Source organism: Marmota flaviventris, chromosome 17, assembly GCF_047511675.1.
Source record: "Marmota flaviventris isolate mMarFla1 chromosome 17, mMarFla1.hap1, whole genome shotgun sequence".
NCBI lineage: Eukaryota > Metazoa > Chordata > Mammalia > Rodentia > Sciuridae > Marmota > Marmota flaviventris.
In genome coordinates this window covers 60350608-60373681 of record NC_092514.1, presented here as the reverse complement: position 1 = coordinate 60373681, position 23074 = coordinate 60350608, and the positions used below count along the sequence as shown (strand labels likewise).

At 50.9% G+C, this 23074-nt stretch overlaps 1 protein-coding gene across 3 annotated transcripts; it reads left to right on the top strand.

Moving 5' to 3' along the window:
- The first annotated feature begins 795 nt into the window (after positions 1-795).
- On the top strand, positions 796-21798 carry Stat5a (signal transducer and activator of transcription 5A). Of its 3 annotated transcripts, XM_027947030.3 has the most exons (19): positions 796-1023; positions 1794-1931; positions 2238-2394; positions 3460-3549; positions 6308-6482; positions 11873-12003; positions 12212-12363; positions 12833-12988; positions 13327-13506; positions 15061-15148; positions 15249-15371; positions 15737-15829; positions 16528-16734; positions 17352-17446; positions 17541-17671; positions 18348-18503; positions 19118-19172; positions 19492-19596; positions 20507-20763. In XM_027947030.3, exons 2-19 carry the CDS (start codon positions 1804-1806, stop codon positions 20667-20669), a joined length of 2385 nt encoding a protein of 794 aa, XP_027802831.1. In that variant the 5' UTR covers positions 796-1023; positions 1794-1803; the 3' UTR covers positions 20670-20763. The 3 variants fall into 3 exon arrangements, with proteins under 3 accessions (XP_027802831.1, XP_071459748.1, XP_027802832.1); XM_027947031.2 differs by lacking the exon at positions 796-1023 and having other exon boundaries at positions 1049-1931; XM_071603647.1 differs by lacking the exons at positions 796-1023; positions 19118-19172 and having other exon boundaries at positions 1048-1931; positions 18348-18513; positions 19502-19596; positions 20507-21798.
- Positions 21799-23074: the final 1276 nt, after the last annotated feature.

Genomic DNA, 23074 nt, shown 5'->3' with positions numbered 1-23074 from the left:
ATTCACTGCTGTGGCAAGGCATGTAGGCAGACGCGAGGTTGTCAGGATTCAAGACCACCTCCCTGGGTCTTTTCAAAGCTAGGGCCAGCCTCAGATGTGACTGGGCTGGGGAGAATGGAGGGGCAGATTGGGTTATGTCATATTGGGTTAGGCCATGTACGCACTGTGTGTTCCTGGGCAACCCCCTTTTCCTCCCTGGACTTACATTTCTTACCTACAAAGTTCAGGAGGTGGGGGGCAGAGGACTGAATCATATGATTGCCAAGGTTCTTGTCTGGTGCTTCTTCACCAGAGAGTTCAGACGGTGGGAGTAATGGAAGGAGGAAAGAGAGGAGGCGGTGGTAGTGAGGTTGGTTTCTCCGGAATCCCCAGTCCTTTCCCTCTCTTAAGTTTTTACCTTTGAGGTCACAAAAGCTGTGGCCTCAAACCTACATGAAAACACACACACACACACACACACACACACACACACCCTTTTCAATCTAGAAACTCAAAGGATGGTCATCCCCAGCTAGTCCACCCTTCCCTCCACCCCTTCTGCGAATGAGAAAACTGAAGCTCTGGTTTGGGATTTTCAGAGCCCGGGATTTCCCTCCCAAGCTGTCCAGCGCTTCTTGCCCACCAGGGCCGGGACGCTCCCGTCGAGCCGCAGGCGAGGGCTAGCTGGGATTCCCGGGAGACCCAGCCGTCGGGGCAGCCCCCACGCGAGGCTCCGCCCCGCCTCTCCGGCCTCCTCTCCGGCCGCCGCCGCTGCGCACTCGCCCGGAGCCGGCGACCGAGGGCGGAGGCAGAGAGGGAGCGACAGGGGCTGGGAGGGGTGCTGGCGAACGCTCGCGCGCTGTGTATGGTCTATCAGAGGCAGCTGACCTTTGAGGAGGAAATCGCTGCTCTCTGCTCCTTCCTGTAGTAACAGCCGCCGCCGCCGCCACCGCCACCGCTGCCGCCTCCCCCGGGAGTCCGGACCCCGAGCAGGAGCCGCGGGCGCAGAGCCGAGCTCGCCGCCGGAGGGCTCGGCCCCACCAGGTGGGTGGCCAGCGGCGCGGCCCGGGCGGCGTGCTGGGAGGGCCACGCGACTGCTGGTCCAGCCGGCACCCAGGCACCAGCCACCCTGGAGCCCGACGGCTGGGAACCAAGCAGAGATCGCTCCGGCTTGAAGAGGGAGTTTCGTGCAGAGTGTAGAGCGGAAGAGGGACGAGGGACCAGTCGCCAAGATGAAGGGAAGCGGTCCCCCGTGGGCACCGTCCTGGCACGCAGTGGAGGAGAGCGCTGTCGGGCCGGACCCGGAGAGAGGGTGTCACTGGAGCACAACCGAGGGGCATGCCAGAGACCAGTGTCCATCTCCCCAACCCGTTCTCTTTGACAGCCTCAGCCGCGTGCCTGAAGGGACCAGGCTGTCGAGTGGCAATTACTGCGTTGCCCTAATTTTGAACTGGAGCATCTCCCCTTCAGAAATTAAGAGTCAGGGTCCAAGGCAGGGAGGGGGATTTTTGCAGCCCTCTCCTAAGGGCCTGTGGGCCTCTGCTGTCAAGTTTCTCTTTCAGTTTCTAAGCTGTCTCCCCCCCTGGGGAAGCCCCAGTAGGGTGAGGGGAGAGGAAGAGGAGGAGGGCACCTGCTTCTCAATACCCCACCCCAAACCTCAGCGGGTTCCTTGTTGGAGGGGAAGGGCGGTCTTCCCCTGCTTACTGTCTTTTCTTCCCTCACAGGAAAGTGTGTCTGGGGGAGACGGTGGGCATGAGAGGGCTGGTCGGGTCTCTGCTGTAGGAGGCACCTCTTAAGCCCTCTGTTTGCCCTAGGTGAAGGGCCATGGCGGGCTGGATTCAGGCCCAGCAGCTGCAGGGAGATGCACTGCGCCAGATGCAGGTGCTGTATGGACAGCACTTCCCCATCGAGGTGCGGCACTACTTGGCACAGTGGATTGAAAGCCAGCCATGGTAGGACATCTCTACCATCCAGGTCTCCTTGGTCTCTAGATCTCCTCTTTATAGTTTCTTGTGACTCTGCTGGTCCTGTCTGTTTTCTGCGGAAGGGGCGGTGTCCCTGGGAAAGGGGAACAGGGAAATTGGAGCCTCTGAGGGGACAGAGAATGTTTCTAAATTCTAAGCTGCTAGGAACAAGTTCTGTGGGCCCTGGAGCACCTTAGTTAAGAGCCTGGAATTTCCATGTCACACTTTTAGTGCCTGACCTCCTCGCCCAAGGAGGTGCCACAGTAAGTCCCCCCACACACGCTCTGTCTCCAGGGATGCCATTGACCTGGACAATCCCCAGGACCGAGCCCAAGCCGCCCAGCTCCTGGAGGGCCTGGTGCAAGAGCTGCAGAAGAAGGCGGAGCACCAGGTGGGGGAAGATGGGTTTTTGCTGAAGATCAAGCTGGGGCACTATGCCACGCAGCTCCAGGTGGGTGTGAACACCAGGTCACCGGCAGGGAGGCACGTCTGCCTTCTTATTTTAGCATCAGAACCTCTGGGGGTTTTGCTGGTCTGGCCACTGACTCACCATGTGACCAGGAGCTTAGTGGCAACTTTTCTTCAATTTCCCCCACCCCCTCTTTCTAAGTCAGACCTGTTGGGTTCCCTTAACTTATTACAAAGCAAGAGGTAGGAGTGTGTGTGCAATGAGTGAACCCGCATTGTGGACAGATCAAATAGAAGGGATGGAGGAGACCGAGTCAGGATACCTTTGCTAGAGAAAGGAAGGCTGGCAGATTCTAGAAATAGGGAAGGAGGCATCCCTCTTGGGGCTCTTTTTATTATAGGCGGGACAGTTGCTGAAGAACAGAGTCGCCTGGGAGGCAAGAACTGGATAAAAGGGCTTTGAATTAAGGGTTGGAAGAAAGATGTAGCCTCTGGGGGGAGTATGGAGGAAGAGAGGGATGTTTTGTAAAGCAGGAAAGGGGTGTGGGTGGTAATCATGGTCAAGCATTTATTGGAACTCCTTTGTTTTTCTTAGAGAACCCCTCTTAAATCCAGAGTACCAGGGAAATGAAAGTCCATCCCAGAAGGGGAAGGAAACAGGAGAAACCTGAGGGGAAACAAAATAGGAACCCAGGGGCAGGCGTATGTTAGAAAGTACCTTGACATTGGCAGCGGATGCTCTGGGCCTTGAGTCATCTACTCTCTCATTTATTTGACTCTGGACAAGTACTTAGCCTCTCTGAACATCAGTTTTCTTGTTCGTAAAAGGGGATAATAATTTCTTTATGTCATAGAGTTTCCATGCTGTGAAAGTCAAAGGAAATGTTAGATTGAAAGTGCTTTGTAAACTGGGTTTCCTGTCACTGCAAACCAAAGAAAAAGATTTATGAGGAATAAAAGAGAGATGGAGGTATCTAATGATGACTCCTGGGGCCTCCTGGGAAAAGCTGAGGCAGGGGCTGAAGGAGAAGAAGGGGCAGAGATGGCGGGGATCTGCATGATTGGAGCAGAGGGTGACCCACTGGTGGCTGCTATTGCCTTGTTTCAGAACACATATGACCGTTGCCCCATGGAACTGGTCCGCTGCATCCGGCACATTCTGTACAATGAACAGAGGCTGGTCCGAGAAGCCAATAATGTGAGTGCCCTGGGGGTATGGGAAGAGGAGCTGGCGAGTCCTGCCACCTCATGCCCTCCTCCCCTGACACACTGTGTTTTTGCAAAACACCGGCATGTGGAGAACACCAAAGAAATAGGAGACTTGGGCAAATGTGAGAGGCAGTGCTGCATGTGGTATGGAGTGACCCCGGGTTCAGTCCCCTGCTCAACCATTTACCAATCTTGTGTCTTGAGCAAGTTACTTAACCTCTCTGAATCTCTTTTTCTTCTTTTTTCTCTCTTTTCTTCATAGTGCTAGGTACTGAACCCACACCATCATGTATGCTATGCAAGCACTCTACCATTGAGCGCATCCCCAGATCCCTTCCATTGTAAAATAGGTGTACCTACCTTATAGGGTTATTATGACAACTAAATGAAACACCATGTGTGCCAAGGTTGGACAAACAGACCAATGAAACAAAAGAGGAAACCTAAACACACATGCACGCACGCACACACACCTACAAACTACCTCTTTGTCAGAGATGGCATTACAGATCACCAGGGAAAAAGATTTGATATTCAATAAATAGGACTGGGACCAAAATAAGAAATGGTACCCTGCTGGTGTCTGTGAGGAACACCAAAGGCAAGGTCTGTGTTAGAAGATGGAAGACAGACAGGCTAAGAAAAGCAAGACCCAGGGCACAGGAGGGAGACCTATTTCCCACCTTCTGAAATCTTTTTTTTTTCCCTTTTTTTGTGGTGCTGGGGATTGAACCCAGGGCCTTATGCATGTGAGGCAAGCCCTCTACCAACTGAGCTACATCCCCAGCCCCTCACCTTCTAAAATCTAATGGCATCAAACATCTGCATGGACCATGGAAAATCCTGTATTATCTGCAGTAAAACAAAATTAATTTTGTAAAGTGACGTAATGAAAGACCTTAGAGCAGTGCATGAATCACAGTGGTATTATTTATTTATGTTATGGACACCTATTGCAGGGATTTTACAGTTCACTCAGTAGATGTTTATTGAGGTCCTACTATGTGTCTGATGCTGGGCTGGGACAGGAGAAACAGATAAAGGCTTTGTCCCTGCCCACAAGGAGTCCCAGCAAAGACAGATTCTCCAGAGGTGAGCCAAGTGCTAAGGGGACATATATGGGAAAAGTGCCATTTCAGATTGAGGCAGCTGGCAGGGCAGTGTCTTGAGGAAGAGGTGGGGCAAGAAGGAGGAAGGGAGGAAGCATGAGTTTTATGGCTCGGAGTAACAGCAGATGGGAGGGCAGGAAGGCTTCAGCCATGGAGTCACATTTGAAGTCTTGCAAGTAGCCAGTTTAGCTGAGGAGAAGGGAGCCAGCTGGGGAGTAAATGGGTAAAGTTAGAGAGGGAGCAGAGGCCAGGTTACAGAGGGTCTTGCAATACAACACTTGTGTCCTGAACTTATAATCACAGAGCTACCTGTGGACATAGAAAGGATGCAGCCCTGATTGAGAACCGCGTGTCTGAAGTACTGGTGTGGTCACATCAGAGTCCTTCTCCCCTCCATCAAACTGGTGTTCAAAGCCTCAGGGACAGAGAGGTCATAGCACTTGGGGAAACTCACATCCTTATGCAAGAAAACAGACTAGCAAAAAGTGAAAATACAAGTAAAAGGCACTTTCAGATAAGAATCGTGCTGCTACCAGGCTCAGTGGCACATGCCTGTAATCCACGAGGCGCAGGAGGCTGAGACAGGAGGATCTTGAGTTCAAAGCCAGCCTCAGCAGCTTAGAGAGACACAAGCAACTCAGTTAGACCCTGTCTCTAAATAAAATTCAAAAAAGGGCCGGGATGTAGCTCAGTGGTTAAGTTCCCCTGAGTTCAATCTCCAGGACCAAAGAAAGAAAGAAAGTAGTGTTGCTGTAAATTGGCCCCACAGGGAAGGCCCCTCTGAGAAGGAATGAGTTAAAGGACTTGCCTCAGAAGGATTTGGTGTCAGAATGTTCTAGACTGATGGAACAGCAAATGCAAAGGCCCTGAGGCAGGTACATGCTTTTGTATTCAAGGGACAGAGATAGAAAGTCCAGGTTGCTGGTGTGGTCAGGCAGCAGGGGATTTGGGTAGAGGAAGGAAGGTAAAGGCTGTCCTCTAAGCTGGCTGAAACTATACAAAAGAGTTTGGATTTTTTTCCTGAGAACATTTCATTGGAAAGTCTTTGAATTCAGCTAGGTGTTGAAGGATCGCTGAGGTCCAAGGAGGCCTTCTTGGTATATCCCTGATAACTTCATTTCGGTGTCCCCAGGATACCACCTGTTTGAAGTTTGGTCTCCTCGCTGTTCCTTGAGTCATAAGAAGGTCTCAGGTGCAGTGTGGATGGTGTGTGTTCACAAGCCATGCCATGCCCTGAAGCTTCAGTACTTCTAGATTAGCTCAGTAAATAAACCTGGAAAGCGGGGTTGTCCCCATCAGTAGAAGACCCAGGTGACACCTGGCCTGTAGAGTTGACGTTTCTCCAAAGGAAATTCAGTGAACCCTCTTTGGGATACTCTGGCGGAGGCTTGTTCTGAAATAGAAATTTCTGCTATGAAGATGCCATTATCTACCCCACTTGTTTCTCTTCTTTCTTTCTCCTTTCTACCCCAATTCTGGCAAATGACTGTCTTTCTGACTCAGGCGACTCTTCTCACCCCAGGTTTGGAGTTTGGGGTCATAGCATTAGCATTCCCCAAGGCCCGAGGTTTTCTCCCCTCTTCTCTGCCCATCACTCTACTCCTGGTCACTTGTGACTTCCCCTCAATCTGTCTGTAGTGCAGCTCTCCTGCCGGTATCCTGGTTGACGCCATGTCCCAGAAGCACCTTCAGATCAACCAGACATTTGAGGAGCTGCGACTGGTCACACAGGACACAGAGAATGAGCTGAAGAAGCTGCAGCAGACCCAGGAATACTTCATCATCCAGTACCAGGAGAGCCTGAGGCTCCAAGGTGAGGAAGAGGGTGCCGGGGGCAAGGGAACCGTGCATGTCCCTGGTGTGCGAGTGAGGAACATTCTGTGAGCAGGGTAGGGGCAGGGTCAGTGTCCATCTCTCCAGGACCTTGCCCAAAGTCATGGCTCCCTGCCAAAGACTAGATTCTAGGCTAGGCCTTTTGCATGTGTAATTCAATTCAGTCCTATGACAAGCTTGTAGAGTAGGAGATAGCTGTGTTGTTCCTATTTTTCAGATGGTACAGAGAGTTTCAAAGAGAACAAATGGCTTAGCCTAGGGTGCCTATAATTTGTAGAACTTGGTCTCAACTACAGCTATGTTATAGAATCCCTGTCTTACTAAGCTAATTGTAGGTATTCAGAGACTATCTAAACAAATGGAGAGGGCTAGGGATGTGGCTCAAGCGGTAGCGCACTCGCCTGGCATGCGTGCGGCCCGGGTTCAATCCTCAGCACCACATACAAACAAAGATGTTGTGTCCGCTGAAAACTAAAAAAGAAATATTAAAAAATTCTCTCTCTCTCTCTCACTCTCACTCTAAAAAAAAAAAAAAAAAAAAAAAAAACAAAAACAAATGAAGAGATATGGGCAAAGTGTGCCTTAACCAGAGAGAGGACATGGGAGGGGAGTTTCTTGGTTGAGGCAGGCTAGGGAGAGGTACTTCAGGAGTGGCTCACAGGTTGTGGACCTGGGGTAGGGTAACATTGAAAAATTCTCTCTATCCTAGGGCTATAGTTTGCCAGTGGCTGTCATGATAACAGTTCAGGGAAAGAAAAATTGACTTAGAAGGAATGAACAATTTGAGGCATTTTAAGACATGACCCATTTTTCACTCACTCCAGACTGACCCTAGAGATGTACCACTCCATTCTAGAGAGAACAAGAAGAGTTGTACTAACATTTCCCTTTATCTTTCTCCTTCTGGCTTTTGAGGTAGAAACAGGTCATTGATTTTAAATCTTTCTTCCATACACACACACACATACACACCACAAACACACACACACATAAACATGCATATATGTATATTTTAATGTATATAGATTATGTGTATATACATCACACATATAGAGAAAGATTTAAAGATATGATTTTTCCTCTCACTGCTTTAGCTGTACCTCATAATTTTAGATATACTGTGTATTGCTATCATTCCCTTTGAAACTGTTCTAATTTCTCTTGTGATTAATTCTTTTACCTTGTGTGATATTTAGAAGTATATTATTTAATTTCCAACTATTTCGGGTGTCATATTGGTATCATGTTGTGACTGATTTCAATATTGTCTTGTTATTGATTCCACTGTGATCAAAGAACATGCTCTATATAGTCTCAGTTCTTATAAATTTATTGAGACTTTTTTTATGGCCTATCATATACTTGATTTTAATGAATGCATCCTATGTATGTGAAGAGGATGTGTATTCTATAGTTGTTTCCTTTAAAAATAGCAACAATATGCATGGTACAGTGGTACATTGCCTGTAATCCTGGATACTCTAGACACTGAGGCATATTGCAAGTTTGAGGCCAACCGAGGCAATTTAGTGAGATCCTGCTCAAAATAAAGTTTTTTATAAAGGTCTAGAATGTAACTCAGTGGCACACTGCTTGCCTAGCAAATGTTAGGCCCCGAATTCAATCCCTAGTACCACCAAAAAATAAAATAAAATAATAATAATATTAGCATAAAAGATAAAATTTTATAAAAACAGACTACCAAATATGTACAACATCTATGTTTTCTGAAACAAAATTTAGTGAGAAAAGTGGAATTGCTTTGCATATAGTCATGTGCTGTATAAAAACATTTCCATCAGCAATTGGCCATATGTATGCTGTTATCTACCTCATACCCTACATATGTGGTAGGCTATACTGTCTAGGTTTGTGTAAGTACGCTTTTACAATGAATAAAAATGATACCTCTTGATGTTCTTAGAATGAAAATATCGTCTAATGACACATTTCTCAGAATGTGTCCTCATTCTTAAATGATGGATAACTGTGTTTGCACATCTCTTCAGTGTAGGTTAAATAAAACACAGCTGGGTCTTGCTTTCAATTTGTTGTAGTATCTTGTAACCTCTAGAAAATTTCACAGTATACTTATAAAAACATTTAGGGTGAAAAAGGAAAATAAGATCTTATGAACTTATGAAAAAAATTTTGATTTTGTGGATATCCTATAAGGGGCTCAGGAACCATCAGAGGTTCTCTTGACTACACTTTGAGAATCACTGATCATGGTCTTTGTTGTTTGGGGGTTTAGCCTAATTGTTTTATTGGTTGCTAAAAGAGAGCAATCAAATCTCCTATTACAACTGTGGAATTGTCTACTTTTCAATTCATTTTGTAGGTTTATGTATTCTGATATAGATACATTTATAATTATTATGATTTTCTGAGCAATTACATAATCGTTATGAAATGTCTCTCTTATTTTCTTCTGATATTCTTTGTTTTGAAGCTCACTTCATAAGATATTAATATAACTATTTCAGCCTTCTTTTTCTGTATTTCCATTAGCATATTTTTATCCAGGCCTTTTTAACATTTTTTAGTTGTAGATGGACACAATACTTTTATTTATTTGTTTATTATTATTTCATGCTGGGGGATCAAACCCAGTGCCTCATGCAAGCTAGGCACGCACTCTACCACTGAGCCACCAACCCCAGCCTTATTCAGGCTTTTTAAAGATTTTGTAATACATAGGGCATATTGTTGAGTTTTGCTTATTCTGACAATCTCTGCTTTTAATTAAGATGTTTTGTCCGTTAACATTTAATGTAATAATTAGTGTATTTGTATGAAGGGCTGACATCTTATTTTTACTTTTATCCATATTTTTTATTGGTGCATTTAGTTTTACATAATAGTGGGATTTGTTGTGAGATATTTGAACATGCACACAGTACAACAATATAATTTGGCCAATATAATTTCCCAGTGTTTTCTCTTCCCCTTTCCTCCTCCCTCCCCTGGTCCCTTTTCTTTACTGATCTCCCTTCAATGAGGACTGACATTTTAATATTTGTTTTCTGTTATGTCCTGTTAAGTATCTATTCCTCTGTTCCTCATTTTGGCTTTTTTTTTTTTTTTACTCCTTTAATTTTTTCCAGAACTCAATTTTAATTGTTTATCATCTCTTCCTAACCTTGCCCTATTAGTGGTTTCTGTACCCTGACCCAGCACAGTGACTGAAACATCGTAAATGTTGAATGAATGTTGGCAGGATGTTTCTAGCATGTCTTTCTCCATCTGAATCCACCCCACACTGACCCAGAAAAAAAAAAAAAAAACCCAGCTCCTTCATAAAGTGGAAACGGGAGATTTCAGGCTATGGTTTCTACCTAAGTTCTTTGATGACAAGATTTATGAACCTGGATGTGGGTTTCAATTGCCCATGTGTAGGTTTAGGTTTAGATTCTGGTTTAGGTTTGCACCCACCGTGTATATGGTGTCAGTTCTGTCTGTTTTATCTGCCTCACCATTGCAAACACAGACCATTGATCTGTTGTGCAAGTGAAGGCCCAAGTCCCCAGGAGAGAGCAGTTACCTCAGATCCATTTGGCCTCCTTCCCAGAAACACCTGCATATGGCCAGGAGAGACTAAAATGGGTCACTTGCATGGGGAGGCTGGGTACAGGTGTTGAGATCACCACCACCGTTCCCATCCTGTGGGCCAGCAGGATCCTGGGGGAGCCATCGGGCCCCTCTGCTATGTTCTAAGCCGGGGTAATGCTCTTCCCACTCAGTACCTTCCAATGAGATTGGAACCATATTTCCAAGTTCTAGTTCTGAGTTTTTCCTGGATGTCCAGCATTGCTATTGTCTGTCCCAGCTCTGGGGCAGGGACTAGGTCAATGTGATGTGACCCTCAAGCCAGCCAGGAACTTAACCAAGACATGCCAACACACATCTTCTTGATTCAGCCTGAGTAAGGATGCTGGGCTGTTCAAAAGTGTTATTGGAGCCATGCGCGGTGGTGCACACCTGTAATCCCAACGGCTCTGGAAGCTGAGGAAGGATTGCAAGTTTAAAGCCAGTCTCGACAAGTTAGCAAGGCCTCAGCAATTTAGTGAGTCTCTGTCTCAAAAAATAAAAAGGACTTGGCATGTGACTGGTTAGGCAACCCTGGGTTCAATCCCCAGCACCAAAATAAATAAATAAAGAGGGTTATAGGAAGGGAGTAATAATCCCAGCACTGGGGAGACTGTTTTGTTGGGGAGGGGGATAGGTTTGCAAGCTGAGGAGGTGGGCAGGTAGCTTTAACTGTGGGCATGTTTTGGGGTTATTAATCCTCAGGTAGTTCTTGTTTTACTCTTTATTTTTCTTTCTTTCTTTTCTTTTCTTTTTTTTTTTTTTTTTTAGTATCTTCATTTTGATTATTTAGGTGTTTTTTTTTTTTTCAATTTTAATATGTTGTTCAGGATCAAATCCAGTGCTTCATGCAGGCTAGACAAGCGCTCTACCACTAAGCCCCAGCCCCAGCCATTGCTTTACTCTTTCTGCCTCCCCATGTCTTAAGGATTTGTTCATAGATGTTTTGAAAAAGGGAGGGAGGCCTTTCTCCCTCCCTATTCTTGCCATCAGTGGGATTCCCAGCAGCCGGTGATGCCTCCCTCCACCCTCCCTTTCTAAGGGAATTTGCTGAATTGTGTCCTGGGAGGCCCTGGATATTGTCCCCATCTTCTGTTGATTTCCTCCCTCCTCTCACCCCCCTTCTCTCCCCGTCCCTTTGCATTGACCTACTCTGGACAGACATGTCAGATGCTTTGCAACCCCTGGTGAGACTCACCACTGGAGAGGGACTGCCAAGTTCAGGGATGAGACAAAATAAGGGAGCAGGGCCTCCCAGACGAGGTCCCCTGCACGTGAGGGTGGGGCCCAGCAGCTGCTTGTCTCTGTCACTCTTTTATTCTCGTCCTACCCCCAGTCACCAAAAAGGACCAATCTACATAGAACTCAGGCCTTCCCGGCTGCTCCTTGAGCGTTTTCTGCATCGTCATTCCTTTAAAGTCCACAGCAAGGCCCTGAGCAGGTGCCAGGATTCTCCCATTTTACGTGTGGGGAGCGGAGACACAGGAAAGGAAGTGATGTGCAGAGTTCACCCAGAGGGGTTTGGGGGCGAGCAGGATCCTGAGCACCCACTGCCCAGAGGGGAGGCTGGGTCAGGAGGCCAGTGACCAGAGCCCAGAGGCTGCCTTCTGAGGGAGCATCTTCATCTTTGGGCACCGGCGACTGTAGGTAGGAAGCCCCACTTGCCATCAGTGGGGTGTCTGACCCTGGAGGTCTTGCTCCAGAACAAGTGAGTGGGAATGCTGTGGGCTTCCTGCTGGATGCCAGGAGTGATGGTGGTGGGTGTCGTGTCCCCTCCTCCAGCTCAGTTTGCCCAGCTGGCCCAGCTGAACCCCCAGGAGCGCCTGAGCCGGGAGACGGCCCTCCAGCAGAAGCAGGTGTCCCTGGAGGCCTGGCTGCAGCGGGAGGCACAGACACTGCAGCAGTACCGCGTGGTGAGTAGGATCCTGCTTCTCTGGTGACTGGATGGAGGGACAGAGCCAGGGAGAGCAGGAGGCCAGACCCTCTTCTCTGGGGTCTATGAGGGCAGGGGGTCAGAGAGGGAAGGGCCTGCTGGGCTGCCTGGCTGCCCGGGATTGTAGGGGAGGCCCTGCAGGGCTGTTCCCTGGGAGCCCAGAAGGGCCGCTGTCCCCCTTCCCACAGGAGCTGGCCGAGAAGCACCAGAAGACCCTGCAGCTGCTGCGGAAGCAACAGACCATCATCCTGGATGACGAGCTGATCCAGTGGAAGCGGCGGCAGCAGCTGGCCGGGAACGGAGGGCCCCCCGAGGGCAGCCTGGACGTGCTGCAGTCCTGGTGAGGGCAGTGGGGAGGCAGCAGGGTGGCAGGACTCCAGGGTGTGCTGCCAGCTGCCTCTTCTGCCTCCTGCCTTGGCCTGAGCAGCAGGCTCCTTCTGTCTTGTGACAGCCCTCATCTCACCAGTGTCCTGATTTAGATATGGACTTTGTTCTCTGTTCCATTTCCCCAGGGATGCAGTCAGTCACATGTTGGGGAAAGGGACAGGGCTTTGGTATGCAGTGACTCTTGGGCTGGTTGGACCCAAATCAGGGTGGCCTCCCGTGCATCCTCTACTTCTGGAAGGCAGGAGTGCCCTGTGTACCCGTGGACCATGGGGTGGGGAATTGCTGTGCCGTCCTGGGTGGGTCCTTGCTGTGCAGGTGCAGCTGTGTTGGGGGGAGGTCTCCCTAGGCTGGGAGCCCCCAGGCTCTGGCCCAGGGTGGGGAAGAAGCCATCATTCCCATGTGGGCCCTGGGACTCCTCGCAGGTGTGAGAAATTGGCCGAGATCATCTGGCAGAACCGGCAGCAGATCCGCAGAGCCGAGCACCTCTGCCAACAGCTGCCCATCCCTGGCCCAGTGGAGGAGATGCTGGCCGAAGTCAACGCCACCATCACAGACATCATCTCTGCCCTGGTCACCAGGTGACTGCTGCCTCTCCACCGTGCCCAGGGCAGAGCAGTTCCCTTGGGGTTGGCATGTGGAAGGCCGCAGGTGCCATCCAGACCACAGTCTGTGCCTCGCATCCTCTCCCACTGCATCTCCAGTTGCTCTGGCTGCTTGGGGCGGCCCTGGCCCAGTTTCTGGTGTGGACACTGAGGGAGGTGCCTCTGCTTGGCCTCCCCTTCTTTCTGGGAACAGAAGCCTTGTGTTGTCCTTCGCCTGCTAGACCTGTGGGAGGTCCCTTTCCTTAGAGAGAGCCTCTTCCCCCACTCCCACGCCTGCATCTCATCGTGTGTCTGGTCACTCATGTCCCCTGCAGCACATTCATCATTGAGAAGCAGCCCCCTCAGGTCCTGAAGACGCAGACCAAGTTTGCGGCCACGGTGCGCCTGCTGGTGGGCGGGAAGCTGAATGTGCACATGAACCCCCCCCAGGTGAAGGCGACCATCATCAGCGAGCAGCAGGCCAAGTCCCTGCTCAAGAATGAGAACACCCGCAAGTGAGTGTGCCTGTCCCTCCCGCCTGCATTCCCCATGCTGGGGTTTGGAGGCCCCATGTACTGGGGCAGCACAGGTTTGCTTCCTCTGTGCCTGTGTCCCATAAGTCCCATCTCCCTGGTTCACTCTGCTCCCATGCACAGTAGACTCAGGGAAGCCCCACTCAGAGGCCTTTCCCCGTCTTGCTGGTTGCTGGAACTTAGTAGATCAGCAAGTATTGTGCTGCCACATGACCCGTTCACAGCTGTTTCTAGACCAATCTTACGTCTCCTCCTCCAGCCATTGACTAATGTCAGAGCAAGCTGCTGACACAGAGAAGTGATTACTAGCGTATGTGACCAGGGTCACACATAGGGCATCCCGGAAGGGGGTCATATTGCAGATGGTAGTCTCAGGTTAGCAGTGGGACAGAAGGTGGCTAGTGCCTAAACTAGAGAGGGAAGACTTTTCCAGACTCAGAAATTGTCCTATGTCCCAAAGGAAAAGTATAAAGAAGATACATATGGTCAAGGTTGGGGCCCAGGGGGCAGGGAAGGCTAGGCACAACGTATGTGGTGAATGAAAGAATAAGTTGCATGGGAGACCTGGTCCCATCCTGAATCACCCAGTTAAACTGTTTCCTGAATGCCCAGTCTGTGATCTAGGGAATGTGTGGTAAAGGAGCTCTCAGGTTAGCTGCGGAATCAGAGAATAGCACACTTTTTAAAAATAAGGTATTACCAAAAAGTGTGAGAGAAAATTAAAATAGTGATATCATAGCTTTCAGATGTGGGAGCAGGGCAGGGTGTTGAGCAGCACTAGACAAGTCAAGGAAGGTCTTCTGTGGAGACAGTTGAGCCGAGACCTGAATGAGCACTCAACAGTGTTTAGGGTAGTGGCAAGAGCAAGTGCAAAAGTCCTGAGGTAGGCACCAAGCCTGGCTTGTTCAGCAGTCAAGGCCAGCGTGATTTGCCTGTCCTGAGTGAAAGGAGGGGAACTCAGATCAAGGAACAGGGCAGGGGTTGATCATGGGGATCCTTGTAGGCCATGGTCAGGGTTTTCATTGTAATTGCACTAGAAGCTGCCAGAGGTCCTGAAAGCCTCACCTCAATCTCAGTCTCAGTACTCAAGAAACTTTTCTTTTTTTTTCTAATTTGATTCTAGGTATTGAATCCACTAAGCCACATCCACGACCCTTTTTAGTTTTTTATTTTGAGACAGTGTTTTGCTGAGTTGCTTAGGGCCTTGCTATGTTGTTGAGGTTGGCTTTGAACTTACAATCCTCCTGCCTCAGCCTCCTGAGCTGCTGGGATTGCAGGAGTGCATATCTGCCCCTGACCCAAGAAACTTCTAACCTGATGCTAGAGACCCAGACCTCCCCCTTAGAGACCTTGCCTTGGTCTGGCAGACTGATAGAGAAGACAATATCCCAGAGTGACACCAAGCAATACTCTTAGGGGGTGGGGAGAGGGGCTCCTGGCAAGAGCCAAACACTGTCAAATGCCAGTCCAAGCTGTGGACAGGATGTTGCTCCTCACCGGGGCCTGTGTGACCTGGGGTTCCTGTCTCCTTTGTAGCGAGTGCAGTGGCGAGATCTTGAACAACTGCTGTGTCATGGAGTACCACCAAGCCACGGGCACCCTCAGCGCCCACTTCAGAAACATGGTGAGCACAGGGCCTGGCCTCAGAGGGAAGGTCTGCCCAAGGCTGAATCCTCGTAACCAGCCAAAGTCTCCCTGTCCTCTTCTGGCCTCCTGCCCTGTAGTCGCTGAAGAGAATCAAGCGCGCTGACCGACGGGGTGCAGAGTCTGTGACAGAGGAGAAGTTCACGGTCCTGTTTGAGTCTCAGTTCAGTGTTGGCAGCAATGAGCTTGTGTTCCAGGTGAAGGTGAGCCCCCCACACCTGTCCCCATAGGTCACCCAGAGAGGTAAGGGATCTGTCTGGTTGATTTGGGAAAACCAGAAATCTCTGACTCCTCTCAGTCTCAATGCAGTTATCCCACCCCGTGGTCAGAAATCCCACTCTGCAGGCACCTGTTTGCTGCATTATCACCTGGCGCTTGGCCCAGGCAACTTAGTCAAGGACTGAGAAAAAAAAAAAAATTATGTTTTGGGTCAGCTTGTGCTTAGCATTTGTTGGGAAGGGCCTGTGCTTGGAATTGTGGGTAAGGAATGAGGGCTGGGAGTCTTGTCTGGGCAGAGAGCAAAATGGTGCTCAGTCCCTTTCACCTTTCATTCCTTTGACTCCCACAGACCCTGTCCCTCCCTGTGGTTGTCATCGTTCATGGCAGCCAGGACCATAATGCCACCGCCACTGTGCTGTGGGACAATGCCTTTGCTGAGCCGGTGAGTCCCTACAGGATTTCCACATTGTCCCCCTGGGCCCCAGAGCTCTCCATAGGGTCAGCCTTCACTCCATGGGCCCCTGCTAAAGGGGGTCCTGACCCCAGAACCAAAGTGAAGCTGGATGAACAAGTGCCCTGTTCTCAGGCCTGTCCTAGGGCTGTCAACGTTCCAGGTTTCTGGACTGGACTCTCTGAAGTCCATGAGCCTGCTCTTTGGTCCCTGGTCTCTGAACTTTGTTTGCCTTATGGCTGGGATGCCTGATCCCTGGGTCTGGGTCTCCAATCCTGCAAGCCCCCCTCCCTGTTCTCTTCCTTCCTTTTTTTTTGGGGGGGGGGGGATAACCAGGGATTAAACTCAGGGGCACTCGACGACTGAGGCCCATCCCCAGCCCTATTTGGTATTTTATTAGAGACAGAGTCTCACTGAGTTGCTTAGCACCTAGCAGTTGCTGAGGCTGGCTTTGAACTCAGGGTCCTCCTGCCTAAGCCTCCTGAGCTGCTGAGATTATAGGCGTGTGTGTCATCATCCCCCCACCCTGCCCCACACGCCCAGCTCCTTCCTCTCTTCCCCCTTGTGTTTCTGTCTCCTTTCTGGATTGTCCTCCATCCTCTCTTGGTCTCTGTATGTCGTGTGTATGTGTAAAAATTTCCAGCTCTCTCCATCTGCCTTTTCTTCCCGTTTCTCCATCTCCCTCTCAGGGCAGGGTGCCATTTGCCGTGCCTGACAAAGTGCTGTGGCCACAGCTGTGTGAAGCTCTCAACATGAAATTCAAGGCCGAAGTGCAGAGCAACCGCGGCCTGACCAAGGAGAACCTCGTGTTCCTGGCGCAGAAACTGTTCAACAGCAGCAGCGCCCACCTCGAAGACTACAACAGCATGTCCGTGTCCTGGTCCCAGTTCAACAGGGTGAGGAACCTGAGCTTCCAACTGCCTGCCTGAGACCACCAGGGTCCTGTCACTCCTCCTGCACATCAGGGACAGGCTGATACCTGGGGCTAGGGTCCCACCCTCCACCCTCCACCCCCAAGCACTTCTTCCTACAATCAGGAGAGATGGGGGCTTGGACCCCAGGAAATGCAGACAGGGCCACAAGGAATTGCACTCAGCTGTGCAAGCCAGAGCAGGATGGTGGAAGGAACCTGGGGCTGGGGTTCAAGTACTAGATCTGTTAACTAATTTGCAGGCCCCTTTGGCTCCCTGTGCTTCAGTTTCCCATCTGTCACATGAGAGGGTGAAGCAGAAATGACCTTGGAAGGCCATCCAGCCTGGACAGTGCTTTACAGCACCCACCCACAAGCTAGGCAAAATGGCATGTGCCTGCAATCCCTACAATTGGGGAGGCTGAGGCAGGAGGATCACAAGTTAGAGGCCAACCTCAGTAAATTAAGCGAGACCCTGTCTCAAACAACAATTCACCCTGCACCAGGGGGTCGTGTGGGTCCCTTGTGTCTAGAAGCATGGGGCAAGTTCACTCTGGGTGACTTGGACCCCAGCCTTGACTCTGGGTTTCCTGGGGCTCTCAGGAGAACTTGCCAGGCTGGAACTACACCTTCTGGCAGTGGTTTGATGGGGTGATGGAAGTGCTGAAGAAGCACCACAAGCCCCACTGGAACGACGGGTGAGGAACAGGATCACAGAGCCGGGAGGTGGGGGACAGCCTGGGGATACCAGCTGTCGGCTCAGCAGTAACATCAAATGCTCCATGCACCCAGGGCCATCCTAGGTTTTGTGAATAAGCAACAGGCGCATGACCTGCTCATCAACAAGCCCGATGGGACCTTCTTATTGCGCTTCAGCGACTCGGAAATTGGGGGCATCACCATTGCCTGGAAGTTTGATTCTCGTGAGTGCCCACGTCACCCTCATTCCTACCCAGGGGCTCTGTCTCCCATGTCCTTGCTCCCCATCCTCCTTCAGGCCTGTGTCCTCAGAAGGCACCCACTGGGAAAAGCAGGAACTAAGCTCAGCGTGGGAGGAGTGTTGCTTGGAAATGTAACCACTTCCTAGCATTTTTCATCTTGGAGAACCTAAAATCGCTGGCCCCACAGACTCCAGAACTGCTGAGTGGGTCCCCAGATGTTTCATGCTGTCCCTGCTCTGCCATGGTTGGCCTTGCTGGTGTCTACTTGCCCAGTTTGCTAAGTAGAATGTTCCAGTGTCCGCTTTCCCGTGTGAAAAGGCATGCAGGCTAGGATCATAGTGTGAGCGAGGAAAAATCCAGGTTTCTCTGTGAGCCCTCCTTAAAACTCCATAAACCAGGGCTGGGGCTGGGGCTCAGTGGTAGAGCACTTGCCTAGCCTGTGTGAGGCACTGGGTTCAATTCTCAGCACCACATATAAATAAATAAAGTCCATTGACAACTGAAAAAAAAAAAAAAAGTTAAAGAAAAAAACCCAAAAGCCAGATGCGGTGGTTCATACCTGTAATCCCGGTGACTTGGGAAGCTGAGGCAGGAAATTCACAACCATGACCTTCTCCTGTGGGAGTAGCTTGCGGGAATGAGGTTGTTCCTTTCACAGCTGACCGCAACCTGTGGAACCTGAAACCATTCACCACGCGGGATTTCTCTATCCGATCCCTGGCTGACCGACTGGGGGACCTGAGCTATCTCATCTACGTGTTCCCTGACCGCCCCAAGGCTGAGGTCTTCTCCAAGTACTACACTCCCGTTGTAGGTGGGTCCTGATGCCTGACCCCCTGGGCCTTTCCCAAGCCCCTGAACAGAGCCATAGGGTTGGGCAGTGAGGGTTCCCCAGGAGAGACCAGATGCCGTTTCCCCTGTAGATTTTGGTCCATGGGACAGTGAAGAGGACCTCAGGGCTCACAACTGTGGGAGAGGAAGTGAAACTTGTACTAGTTTTTTTTTTTTTCCCCCTCGGGCAAGCTAAAGATTCTCACTTTGCAGGGTTGGGGGAGAAAGCGGGATGATTCCCACCCTCCTCACGGACCTCTGACTTTCTGACCACGCCCCACCCCACAACCTGCCCCCAAGTTGAGTGTAGGAAGCAAAATGGACAGGTTTCTCCTCTTCAGCCTACCCGGGCTGTGGCTTCTTGTTTCTGTCTCTTGTCAGGGGTGGGAGCAGGAGGAGGGAGAGTAAAGCCAGAAAAGGAATCAGGGATGAGACTAAAGCTAGGGGGTGGTGACCCTCAGGGGTGTTTTTTTGTGAGTCCTTGGGAAATCTCATCCTGAGAAGGCCTCAGGGTGGTGCGGGCAGGAGGCGGAGGGCATGGCTGGGCTTTTACTCATGTGCATCTCCCGGAGACCTTGCTTCTCTTTCCCTGTCAAGGGGGCAAGGCGGTGGACGGGTATGTGAAGCCACAGATCAAGCAAGTGGTCCCAGAGTAAGTGTCCAGGGCCCAGCTGCAGGCCTCCTGCTGCCTCTCCCTTCCCCACCCTGACACAGTCACCCCTAACCCTGGGCCAACATCCCTGATCCCCTGGGAAACCTGGCTCAACCCTGGCATGGGAAGGGACTGGACCTGATTGTGCTGTGACTGACATCCAGGGCTCCATTCCCATAGCTGGGGATCTTGGGCCCGGTGGGACACTTTGTCCTTGTACACCTCAGAAAGGACCTAAAGATTTCCCCAGAGCCCCTCCCCAGGTCAGCTGCCAGCCAGCCCCCAGGAAACTGAGGCCGTGTTCTGCTTCCCTCTGCAGATTTGTGAACGCAAATACAGACGCTGGAACCAGCGCCACGTACATGGACCAGGCCCCCTCCCCGTCTGTGTGTCCCCAGGCTCACTACAACGTGTACCCACAGAAGTAAGTTGTGTTCTTCTGGGGTCTGTGGGGAGGAACTGGGCCCTGGCCTCAGGCTGGAGGCCTGGAGGGCTGGTGGGACCAGAGAATCCGGAGCTCCTCTAGGTCTGCGACCACCAGGCTAGGCCTGGGTGGGTAGAGTTTTTTTACACAGGTGAGGCTGTTGGAAGGGCTTGATTCAGGATAGCTGTGCATCAGAGGGGAGCAGGGTAGAAAATGGATCCTTTCTGCACTGTGGTGACCTGGGAGGAGCAAGCGGCAGTGGGACCGCCACAGGCATGGCAGTCAGGTTGCTTACACCATAAAATGGAGTGAACACCTGCCTTAAGATGCTGTGAGGACTGGAACAAGGTGGTTAAAAGCTTTTTGTGAGTCCTCAGTGAAAGATGTGTATGAGGTCATTGAATGGCATTGCAGGTGGGTGCAGTTCATCAACCCAACCGCTCCGCTTACAGATGAGCACAAGGAGAGGGAAACAACTCCCTAGATCATGCTATGAGGTAGCAAGAGATTCAAGTGAGCTGGGCATGGTGGTGCAGGCCTATAATCCCAGTGGCTCCGGAGGCTGAAGCACGAGGATCGTGAGTTCAAAGCCAGCCTCAGCATCTTATCAAGGCCCTGAGCAACTCAGTGAGACCCCGTCTCTAAATAAAATATAAAAAAAGGCCTGGGATGTGGCTCAGTGGTCAAACACCCCTGGGTACAAAAAAAAAAAAAAAAAATGCAAGTGGAAGTGGGATGTGTCCCAAAGAACCAGTGAGTGACTGCTATCCAGCCTGGAGGAAGGGGTCCCTCCAGAACTGTGTCTGCCCTCATGAGACACTAGGATGAGTGGGAAGCAGGCTGGGGACTGTCCTGGAGGACTTGGGGCTAAGAGACATGCCAGTTCCCCTGACATCCTTCTGTTCACCAGCCCGGATCCCGTCCTCGATCAGGATGGAGAATTTGACTTGGATGAGACCATGGATGTCGCCCGGCACGTGGAAGAACTCTTACGCAGGCCCATGGACAGTATCGACCCCCGCCTCTCCCCGCCTGCTGGTCTCTTCACCTCTGCCAGAAGCTCCCTGTCGTGAATATTTGAATGCCACGCTTCTCTTTGGAAACAATATTCAATGTGGAGACTCCGTTCCAGGTGTCGTCGCAGCACTGCTGTGTGTACTGATGCCTTTGTGTGCATGTGTTTGAGTACGAGGTGTGCCCGCCTCGCCCTTGAGTGGCTGAAGCAGTGGTGGCCTTTTGGTTCAGATCAAGACCTCCAGGAGCCCAATGGGTCTGTCTGTCTCATGCAAGAGATGGAGCTTCTGTCATTGTAGGTACTCGTTGCAGGCAAACCTCTTCCTCTCATGTCCTTTATCTGCTAGTAGCTATTTAAGTGAAATTGTTCCAGAAAAGGAAAGGAGACAGGTAAATGTTCAAAGCTGCAGTTTTACTCCTGAGCTAGAAGCTTCGCCCTCCTGATGCCTGTGCCCATATATGTACACAGATGTGCATCTGTCCCCATGCACATATGGTGGTCTAACTGATGCTTTCTCTCCAGAGGGAGGTGGAGGTTCATTCTTGATATTTCATAATGTAGTGAATGTGGACTCCAGGTTTTTTGTGAGCTCTCTGAAAGCATGTCTAGGCCGGAGCAATTTCCTAACACAGTGAAATGGGTTCATTTGAACCAGAGCTATTGGAGCTGCTCTGAGCATGTAGTGTCTTGGCCTCTTGTACTTGAGTCCAGGCTGTGGGGTTCCCTGCAATATCCCTTTTTCCATCCTGCCCTGGGCTTCTTTCCCTGCCTCTGTTTATAACCTTGCTGATGAGAAAGGAGGAAAAAATTGTTTCAGGACACAGTGGGTGAACAGAAGGCCTGAGATTTGCAAGGCTGATGCCATCCCCTGGGGAGAGGGGAACTGCAGCAAGGGACAAGCTGCCACCTCTCAGTTGCTGCAGGCCCATGGAGTCTAGAGTGAAAGGTTAGAGCCGCTCCACTCTGCTAGGAGGTGGAATCTGGAACAGGCCTCATGTCCAGAGAAGGCCTCACTCCAGTCTCAAGTGCTCCTCCAAGGTTACATGACATGCAGCAGAGATTGGGAGTCCCAGGTTTAAACCTCTCTGAAGGGAAGTGGGGACGGAAAGATGGATTCTTTTGTACTTTGTACATAGACCACACATTTGTGTAAACAGTGTTTTGGAATAAAATATTTTCATAAATTTTCTGGTCTTCCTCCTGGTTTGGGGGACTGATGGTGGTCTCCCTGGCTGATGACAGTCACTAGAGCTGGAGTTGTTTCGTTCCTATGTGGTCTATGCTGTAAGTTTTAGCCTGAGACCGCAACTCTGCTCCCCTCTCTGTCTACTCTAGGAGTCTGACCGCCCCCAGAATACTGTCAATGCTTCTCAGGGGGCTACAGCACTAGGTAAGGGGGCACACATGCCCAAGAACGCAGAGGCTTGAGGTCTAGAGAAAAGAAGGGGCAGGACTCACTGGGGGAGGGGGCCCATAGGATGGGCAGAGCTGAGCTCTAGGCCCCTCTTTTATCCACTGCTGCTAAGAGCAATCTTGAAGCTGGCATCTGAGGGCCAGTGTCAAGGTGATTGTCAACCCTCCTGGGGCCAAGGCAGCTGAGAGCCAGTAGGAAAGTCCATCCTCCCCAGGCCTCTTCCCAGAGACCAGCAGGTGGCACCATCCAACTGCCGCGCTGGCCTGAGCATGAGGAAGGCTGGCCAGGGAGGAGACAGGACCAGCTTCCCTCCTGTAGGCTTCCTAGTCCCCAGCTGTGGTCAGTCTAGGAGGTGAGGCTGGGGCCTTGGACTTGGGTGTGGGGTCGGGTAGGGAAGTAAGGAACTGTGGGCAAGTTTATTCAGAACTCAAAGCAGGGTTGGGGGCAGGGGCTTACAGTCTGTCCCAGGGAGGTGCAGGGGCCCAGAGCAGGCTGGCAGGCGGGGTAGGGGGTGGGGGTGGGAGGGAAGACAGGCGCCACCACCCGCCCCAGCCACACTATCTCTGGTTGCATCTCTGCAGGGGAAACGCAGTATCTCACACTGGCTCTGTTTTCATGGCACTGGGGCCGTGGGTGGGGGCAGGGGGACGCTGATGCAGAGCCAGCACTGGTGTTGGTGGCCTTTCCCTGAATTATCGCCACTGACCGCCCAGGGGCCCCACAGCAACCAGCTAGTGAAATGTCTGTGTGTCGTCCCCACTGAGTGAACTGAAGAGAAGGCGATAATGGGCAACTGTAGCCAAAGGCCTTGGGAGGGAATCTACACCCCAACCCCCCTTTAGGTAGCTTATCGGACCCCAGACAGGACACAGCAGCTTTGGGAGGGAGGAGAGAAGAGAAGAGGGAAAGGGCTGCTCTGACACCTTTGTGTCACTGGACTATGACCCTTTGCTCCTGGGTTACATCTCACCTGGAGGCTGGTGGCTAACATAAGATGGGGGGCCAGGCATCACCTCAGGAATGAGAGGTGAAGGGAATCTCAGTCCTGG